Source organism: Camelina sativa, unplaced genomic scaffold, assembly GCF_000633955.1.
Source record: "Camelina sativa cultivar DH55 unplaced genomic scaffold, Cs unpScaffold00511, whole genome shotgun sequence".
Classification (NCBI taxonomy): Eukaryota; Viridiplantae; Streptophyta; class Magnoliopsida; order Brassicales; family Brassicaceae; genus Camelina; species Camelina sativa.
Genome location: NW_010921716.1, coordinates 1 through 8,613, shown reverse-complemented (window position 1 = coordinate 8,613; position 8,613 = coordinate 1). Strand labels below are relative to the sequence as shown.

At 37.1% G+C, this 8,613-nt stretch overlaps 3 protein-coding genes across 3 annotated transcripts; 1 reads left to right on the top strand and 2 right to left on the bottom strand.

Annotated features, from left to right (window-relative positions):
• Window positions 1-689: 689 nt before the first annotated feature.
• Window positions 690-1,631, bottom strand: LOC104773279 (death-associated inhibitor of apoptosis 1-like). Its single transcript, XM_010497855.2, has one exon. It carries the CDS (start codon window positions 1,485-1,487, stop codon window positions 849-851), a length of 639 nt encoding a protein of 212 aa, XP_010496157.1. The 5' UTR covers window positions 1,488-1,631; the 3' UTR covers window positions 690-848.
• A 165-nt stretch (window positions 1,632-1,796) lies between these two features.
• LOC104773278 (probable tyrosine-protein phosphatase At1g05000) lies at window positions 1,797-3,257 on the bottom strand. Its single transcript, XM_010497853.2, has 5 exons — window positions 2,979-3,257; window positions 2,780-2,873; window positions 2,463-2,520; window positions 2,310-2,353; window positions 1,797-2,217 (listed from the first exon to the last, which is right to left on the bottom strand). Exons 1-5 carry the CDS (start codon window positions 3,173-3,175, stop codon window positions 2,017-2,019), a joined length of 594 nt encoding a protein of 197 aa, XP_010496155.1. The 5' UTR covers window positions 3,176-3,257; the 3' UTR covers window positions 1,797-2,016.
• A 2,603-nt stretch (window positions 3,258-5,860) lies between these two features.
• On the top strand, window positions 5,861-8,607 carry LOC104737284 (the record flags this gene model as incomplete). The annotated part of the gene is made up of 4 exons (XM_010497852.2): window positions 5,861-6,493; window positions 6,568-6,634; window positions 7,462-7,958; window positions 8,331-8,607. Coding segments are annotated over exons 3-4 (706 nt in total), but the record flags the coding sequence as incomplete, so codon positions are not given.
• Window positions 8,608-8,613: the final 6 nt, after the last annotated feature.

Below are 8,613 nucleotides of genomic sequence, written 5' to 3'. Positions count from 1 at the left end.
TTTTTTTTTTTTTTTTTGCTGATTTTGCTATTTCTTCACAAGAACAAACTCAAACCTCACAATATTAGGAAATTACAAAACGCGTTTTATAACCGTTGAGCTGGATTGTAATGACGTATATACCCTTATTTCATAATATCTTATGAAGTTATGAAACATACAAAGTCAAGACACAAAGGATATAATAGGTATTGTCTTTAATAAAACAAGGGCATTGTGACACGTGAATGGTTTAAGATCATCAATTGCGAATCGAACAGTTACTGATTTCGAAATTTGCCAACTTTATGAAAAAAAAATGCAAAAAAAATTTGTGGAAGTTTTTATTTTTCTTAAATAATTTTTAAAAACAAATTTGGATAATTTGTCCCACTATTCGTGTGGGGGAGAATTTGGTTTGGGTTATTTCTAGGTATAGAAACGCCATGCAAATGGCATGATGTGTCTAGAACCTTCGGACGTGTACTATACTTGTTTGGCCGTTTTTATGTTGATCTTCGTGATCGCCAGTTTTGTGGACGGTCGAGATGGAGCTCCAGTGCAAAAAAAAATATCTAAGAACACCGTTTTCAGTCGCTGTCCTTACCGCGTTTACGGTTCTAAAATTAATGTGCGATTGAACCAAAGCTAAATGGGCCTTTATTGTAAATTTGAATTGGGGGTTTTGGTAAAGAACAGGCCCATAAGTAAATAACTAAAAATAATAATACTCCAGTTTCCAATAAGCGTAATTAAATTTCATATGTAGCACACACACACGTGAATCTCTAGGCAACACAAACATCAGTGAGGTGAGTCACGTGCAACGGGACTAATAGTAGTATTATGAGCCGTAGGATACAGTAAAATCAATAAATGTCGAGGATCTCGATGATCGGACGGTTACAAAGGGGACACGAACCTCGATTAAGCCACACCTCTCGAGAACACACTCTGCAAAAAGTGTGTCCACATGGGATTAACGCTGCTCCTTTCTTCCTTCCCATGCACACGCAGCACATCGAATCATTACCACCACCACCACCTCTGACCTTCGATGACGATGACGCCGTTTCATTCCCTTCAACGACGACTCTCTCCGCCGTTTCCTCTAACAATCTCATTAACGAAACTCTTAACGGCGTCAAACTCCCTGATGATGACGCTACCGTTTCCTCCGTTCGGTAATTTCTCTCCGCTGCTAACGCTGCTGCGAGATTCATACCTTGGTTTAACTGAACCGGTCCATGATTTGAACCGGAAACGAGCCGGTTATCGAACGGTTCGTCGTCTTCGCGAGTGTTAGTAGTACTGGTTGTTAACCGGAGACCCCAGGTTGGACCACAGCATCCGATTCGTTTGAATCCTAGCCGTTCCTTTAGTGTTCGTTTCCTTCTTCTGGTTCGATCGAGACCGTCCATCTGGAGTCGTAGCAAATCAAGAAATGTCGTTGACTGTGGCGTCTCGGGCTGGGACTGACTAGTTTCTACACTGAGTTGTTGGCTCATTACGACTCAGATACGCAGAGGTTTTGAAAGAAGAATAGAAAAGAACTAATAAGAGAAAAATAAATAAGAATGGATTCGGAAGTCGTGTCTCGCAGGGTTTTTAAAGCTTTTTTTTGTTCTTATCAGTTACTTCCGAATTACGATTGCATTCATTACTATATTATTAGTATCTTTAAATTTGAAATTAACACAAATTTGACCAATAACACAAAAATTTTGGTAAAACGTTTCCTTTTAAATTTTAAATCTTCCACTAACCACGTTAATTTGGCATGCTAATCTGTTAACTTGGAATCTGCCAATTCAATATAAATAAAAAGGTTCGAATTTTTAAGCTGAATACAAAAATTTATGACAAACTTGTTCTATATGGTAGCATTGAAAAGGAGAAAACCCGTATAATATTTATATGTTTAATTTGGCGGTTTTATTATGTATTTTATTGAATGATGCAAAGTCTAACTACTAAAAAGAACTACTACTACTTAATTCTTTTTAATGGGATTCGGACACATAAAGTTGTTAGTAATCAGTATGAGTATGCATGCCTCTTGGAACAAGAGAAGGAGAGTGGTGAATGCTTTAGATTGGAGATGTCAAAGAGCTCCATGAACCTCTGGTCTGAGATTCTAGCTTTGGCAGCTGCGAATCTCTGGTACTCATCGAAGATGGAAGACAAACACCATCTCTGAATCTTCCTCACACAACCTACTAGACACCCTGTCCGATGCTGCAACCGAGAGAAACAAGATATGTAAGGATCCTTTTCGATCATACATATCATGACTAGTGTTAAACCAGAGGAGGTATGTCTCAGTTTACCTTGCCACTTTTGCAATGAATTAACACAGGATGATTCTTAGTATCTAGTTAAAAAAAAGGCAAAGACAAACTTATATGATTAGATGATCAAACACATTAGGCTCAATGTAAAGATGTTTTTAAGGGAGACTATACTATAGAAGGTGTACCTACCTAGAAGTACTTGTAATGCTTCTCGGATTACCTCGTCAGGGATATTAACAAAGGGTTCCTGAAAGAAACACAGAGAGAGAACCATCAAATCATCAGTTTCAAGCACACACAGAATATGTTACTCATTACTCATCCATCCTCCCTGCATAGCTCTACCTCATCATTAACATGCTAAACAAGAAGACTAAACACAAGTTTAGAAGCAACAACCATAGATAGAATTAAGCATATTAAAGGATGAAACCTTAAGATTCTGAAGAACATACTATCACCACAGACTATGCAAATAAGAACAGGGAGATTCAAAGCATACTCACCTTGCATCTTTCAATACCAAATTGAAAGACTTGGATCCCATTTGATTTTGCGAATTCTATGTTCACCTCTGGGTATGCCTCAGGGCACAAATATCTAGAAAACACACAACAAAATCAAGAGAGATTAGAGACAAAAAAAAAACGAAGTTCACAGACACAAATTAAGCATCGAAAATCGAGTGAAATCAGAGGAAATTACATGATGGATCGGAGTCGAAGAGACTGGAGAAAGCTGAAACTGACGGGTTCAGGGAAACCAGAACGGAAAATTCCATTATCGACCATAGCGAAGTTGAGAGGTGGCACGAAAAGCTCGCCACCGCCGCCTCTATCCTCCGTCGAGTTCTCCGACTGTGGTACGGTGTGAACATCGCCGGCGTAGCTCTCCAACGTCATGATGAAGGTATATTGTAAGAGTGCCAAAAACGGAAACGAAGAGAGGAGCAGAGCTTTTACGATGGGGAAAAGTCGAGAAGATTCACAAAAAGTCTTTTAGGGAGAATATTAAAAGGAATCCATGAGGAATATTCTTTAAAGCCAAAACCTACTCATAAGTTAAATAATACATCATAGTACTAGTTTTTTTACATATCACAAATTTATCCCACAAATTCTTTTCACTCTCAGCTGCTTAAATTATTTTCTTAGTCGAAATGAACAAAACAAAGGTAAAATATATAAATCGAATAAAGTATTAAAAATTAAGTGTAAAATATATTTGCAAATCTTATTGAAAATAAATCGAATAAAGTATTAAAAATTAAATGTAAAATATATATGCAAATCAATAATTAATTTGTCACAAACAATCTCGGGCAGTGACCCGTAAATTATTTTTACCTGGGTCATAGAGAGGATTGAACCCTGGTTTAGGGGTGTCAAAGCCTATTATTTTCCATATGTTCTAACTATCACACTAAGATTTCTATACAAAAAATCTTAATTTCAATATTTATGGCGGGTCAATTGAACCCCCTTTCCTCTTAATAGGTCCGCCAGACTTGAAACGACCGCACCGGATTCTCAATCTTTATACAGGATCCACGGGAAACGATCTCACCGGAACCCCATAATTCCGACGAAATAACCGGCGTAGAAATCACTCCTTACAAACACTTCCACAATACACCAAACACCACCTCATCTAGTTACTGAGTCGCACAACCAACCACCCCTAGCGAATAATTAACAAGAGAGATGGGCTGGAATATTTGATTCCGTCCAGCCACGGACAACTCTTCCCCACAAATACTCCAATTCACTAAAACTCCTCTAGTACCCCTGAAACCCATGACATCACTTCAGTCAATCTCTTATCATCCAAATCTAACTTCAACTATCTTCCAAAGACCCAAACACATCCAACACCACCTTGGTGTCACTAGACACCCCAACTTTACCACAAAATCGTCTATACCAGACCACAATACAAACACTTGATTAAAACACAAACTAACCGTTCATTTCACAAACCCACTGTTGGATATGAAGCTTATAGCACCACAAAGCTACCTACCAAAATTCAGCCAAATCGGACTCCGTTTCATCCTCCAAACATTGCCCCGAAGTAGCCATCTCGAACCAGGTCGCGCTGTTCATCCGCAGGTGACGGTGTCGACCGATACCAAAATGGTGTCGAACGACCAGAAATCACGATCGAAGCCTCCCTTCAAGCTCCTTCTCGCGGCAAAACCCTAATCCACTACAACTATCGATTTTCTAATTGATCTAACACTAAAACAATAACACTTACCTTGATTACAGCCATGAGAAAGCTTCCATGTGTCTCCCAATCCACCACCAATCTCCCATTCATCCCCTCACACATGAAGAAGACGGATTTCCCTTCTTCTCCTTAGTTCCCAGCCACATCTCTCCCTTCCACAGCCACAAATCTCACTAAAAACACCAAGAAGAATCCTAAAAACTCTCAAGAACACTCTCAAACGCTTTCTCTCATTTCCTCTCTTTTTCTCACTAAACGGCGACCAAAAGCAGCTCCCCCCTCAACCTAGGTCGCTTCTCCACTTATATACTCGGTTTGGACAACTAAATAAACCAAACCAACCCAAAATCGTAAAATAAAACAATCTGGTCAAACCAGAAAAGTTGGTGTCGATCGACACCCATCCCCAAATCACACTATTTGGTTCACGGATGTTACAAAACTTGAGCTGAAACCTTTTTGGTGAATAGTAATCTTCTTACTTTGTCTTGCATTGGTCCTTGATTATATAATCTTCTTACTTTGATTAGGACTTTAGGAGGATGTTAGCTTTCATTGCTTTCACTCTTTCTGTTGCATTGCCTGTAAAATTTCTGAGCCACGTTTTCGTTTTTCATTAGTAGCATATTGAGGATTTCACTCAAGAAAAAATTTCACTGCAAAGGGATTTTGATGCTTCATGTGCGCTGGCAGAATCCTTAGCATTAGAAAATTCTTCGATAACAAACACTTATAATGAACATATATGTACATACCTTGTGGCATCCTACTATCCTAGAGATAAAAATAAAATATCATTTAAGAGTGAGAAATTACAATACTATCAATTCGAAAAAATAACTTGAAAACCAAAGAACATAAACAAATGGTAGAGATATGATAAGATAATTTATGTGTGAGATTTATAAAGTTTTATAAAATAATTATAAAGTTTTACATTGTAATTTCATATGCTTTTATATCACACATATTTTTTTAGGGCTCTGACTTTTAGAGCATTTTTGAAAGAAAAATATTAGGAGAGGTCTTGAAAGCAGATATTGAAAAATAGTTATTACTTAAAATCACAAAAAATATAGTATAAAAAATTTGTTTTTTTTTTGTTATTTATTAGATGTATGTTATCAGATATCACCATACACCCGTTTATATAACATAAATGATGCTTAATATAAATAAATGAACATTTGGGTTAAAAAAAATCAATACGTTATTATACTTTTGCATACTGTCTGTCATTGTATAGGTATTTAAATGATTTTTAAGTCTAAAACATTTTCAAGATAATCCATAATATAAGATTTATTATATTTTGTGTTGGGAAAAAAAAAAATCACCCAAACAGAATTGTAACCTAATGTCATTGTAAAAGTCATTTGTCTTCTTTTTTCTTTCTCCTCCTCCGCCTCCTCTCTTCCTCCTCAATAGCCTCAAAATTGGTACCTTAGCCAATCTCCTCCTCTGATTTTGGCTCATCTCATCACGAAGACTGCTTAGTCCTCTAGTTCTAGTTCGATTTTAGAAAGCGATTTCTTATGGGTTTTTCAGATTACCGACCAGAATTTCTTGGGTAAATTGTAAATTTATCTCTTTAAACATTTTGTAGGTTCTCTTCCATTCCTTGATTGATTTTGCATTCCTTTGTCAAAGTGGTGGTGACATAGGCAGTTTTATCTTTTCTTGAAGAAATCAATTTTTTTGGGTTTTCGTCGACTTGATCTGGTTTTTTTTGACTCGATTGGTTTCTTATCGTCGATAACCCTCAATCTTTTTTTATATCTTTAGATCTTGGGTTGAATTTCTCTCACCTCAAATCCCTAGCTGCCTATGTCATCGATGCTTCACCTTGTCAATTGATTCTCCACCGCCAAACCCATCAGATTCTATCTCGCGCGGCAATTGGGAGACCAATTGGCTTCAATATTGCCACCGATTGATCAGTCGGGCTTCTTCTATCGTTGTCCCTCTCAATTTCATCTCCAAATCAGGTGATAGATAGTTGCTATATATTTTTGGGACTCTTTGATTTAGATTCAAAAAAATAATTGAATAATTTTTTTAGCTTCTCAGAGTAGTTCACTGGCACAAGAGTCTATCAAGTGTGGGAGTTGATGTTTTCGTACTATAAGGTGAGATTGTAATGTTTCCAAACACCTTATTGCATAGTGTTCTGAATGCCCCTATGGTTGCTATTTTGGTGAATTGTGAGATTTTCTAAGTTAAAGAAACACAAATACATAGTTAGTTTTATACGTTTAAAAACTGTTGAAGGAAGAACTGAACGTACGTGTAAACGATATTAATCTATTTGACCCATGAAGTTTACACATTTCAGTTTTAAAAATAAAACAAAACCAAAATCTGGTATAAGTTATTTCTTATAAAGAAGAAAAAGTAACATGTTAGAATTAGTATCTAGAATGTCTCATATGCAATAGGAATTCGAGAATAGGTGGAGGTCATAATGGAACATGACAAAACAGATAGGGAAATACGTTCATCCCTAAAAATTTGCATTTGTTTCAAATGGGTTTTCATTGTTGTTAGCGATTATATATCCAGTTTGATAGTTCACAAATTTAATAGATTCTAACCAATCATTTATTTGATTTAGTTTGTTGTCCGTCTAATCGTTATGTTGTTCAAATTTTAAAATATTGATGAAACCATTATTTTTTCAAACAAACCAAAAATCAAACTAAAATTTTAATTAGTATGTGTTTGACTATATATATAAAAATAAATTTGTTTATAAACCCCCAAAACCTAGTAGTTATTTAAAAAAAGAACTGAATCATTTTCACACACTTTCTAATTTATATAACAATAAATTCAAATATATTTAAAAAGTTAAGTCTATGGTCGGTTTTTGTTTTTTTTTTTTTTGTCTAAATAAAATATGTGGTCTTGTACACACGTAAGCTTACAAAATCCAAAGTGCTTTATTTGTTTTTAGCTTTCCCCTCCAAAGTCCCGAAACTCTGCAAAACTATCTCAAAATCCTGAAACTACCCTCAAACCCCGATGATGGAAGAATCATCATCAAAGAAACAACGATCTGATCAATCCCACAACTCCTCAACCCGACCCGACCCGATCCTCCAAAAACCACCGGAATCATCACCAGCCACGAAATTCTCATTCCCGAGACTCCTCCTCTGGTTCGATCAATCAAATCGCGTTAAAACTCTTCTCTCATGGTCCATCTTCTTCCTCCTCGCCGTCATCGTCCCAATGATCTCACACTTCGTGCTACGTTGCGCCGACTGCGATTTCAAACACCGCCGGCCTTATGACGGTTTGGTTCAGCTCTTGTTATCGATCTTCGCAGTTATCTCGTTCGTTAGTCTCTCGGATTGGTCCAAGAAGTATGGAATCCGAAGGTTCCTCTTCTTCGATAAGCTTAAAGATGTGAACGATAAAGTTAGGATCGGATACGAAGCTGAGATCCAGGTCAATTAAATCTTATCTGCTAATTATAGTCATTAGTATTTAATTTCATGATTAGAATAGTTAATTTTGGGATTAGATCATTTAGATTGGTAAGCCCTTTTGGCTCAATGGACTTAGGTTCGGTTTGGTTCGGGTAGTCGGATTTCGGGTAATTTGGTTAATGAGCAAGGCTACCGAATATAACCAAACAAAATTTTGGTTCGGATAGGTCTGGTTATCTGATTCATTCAATTCGGTTCTGTGTTTAGAATCCATACAAAAACTTGGTTCGGGATTCGGATAGCGGTTAGGTTCGGTTAATTTCGGTTACCGGTTTGGAAATCCGGATATTAGCATCTTACAAGTGTCGTATGCTCTGTTTCTTGTCTGCAGAGATCAATGAAGCTACTAGCTATCTTCATCCTTCCATCGGTAACGCTACAAGCTATCTATCGTATCTGGTGGTATGCTTCAGGCTTCAACCAAATCCCTTACATCATAAACCCAATGCTGAGCCATGTCTTAGCCTGTACACTTCAGCTCTCATCTTGGCTTTACCGTACATCACTCTTCATCATCGCTTGTATCCTTTACCAAAACATCTGCCACCTTCAGGTCCTCCGTCTCGATGAGTTCGCCCGCTGCTTCGCCTCTGAGATCACTGATTTTAGTTCCA

Excerpts from the sequence above, each read along its gene's own strand:
- LOC104773278 (XM_010497853.2), bottom strand. The coding sequence starts at position 3,175 with ATGACGTTGGAGAGCTACGCCGGCGATGTTCACACCGTACCACAGTCG. Across the intron at positions 2,874-2,978 it reads CTTCGACTCCGATCCATCAT|ATATTTGTGCCCTGAGGCAT; the intron begins GTAATTTCCTCT and ends TGTGTTTTCTAG. Across the intron at positions 2,521-2,779 it reads TTGGTATTGAAAGATGCAAG|GAACCCTTTGTTAATATCCC; the intron begins GTGAGTATGCTT and ends TGTTTCTTTCAG.
- LOC104773279 (XM_010497855.2), bottom strand. The coding sequence starts at position 1,487 with ATGAGCCAACAACTCAGTGTAGAAACTAGTCAGTCCCAGCCCGAGACG.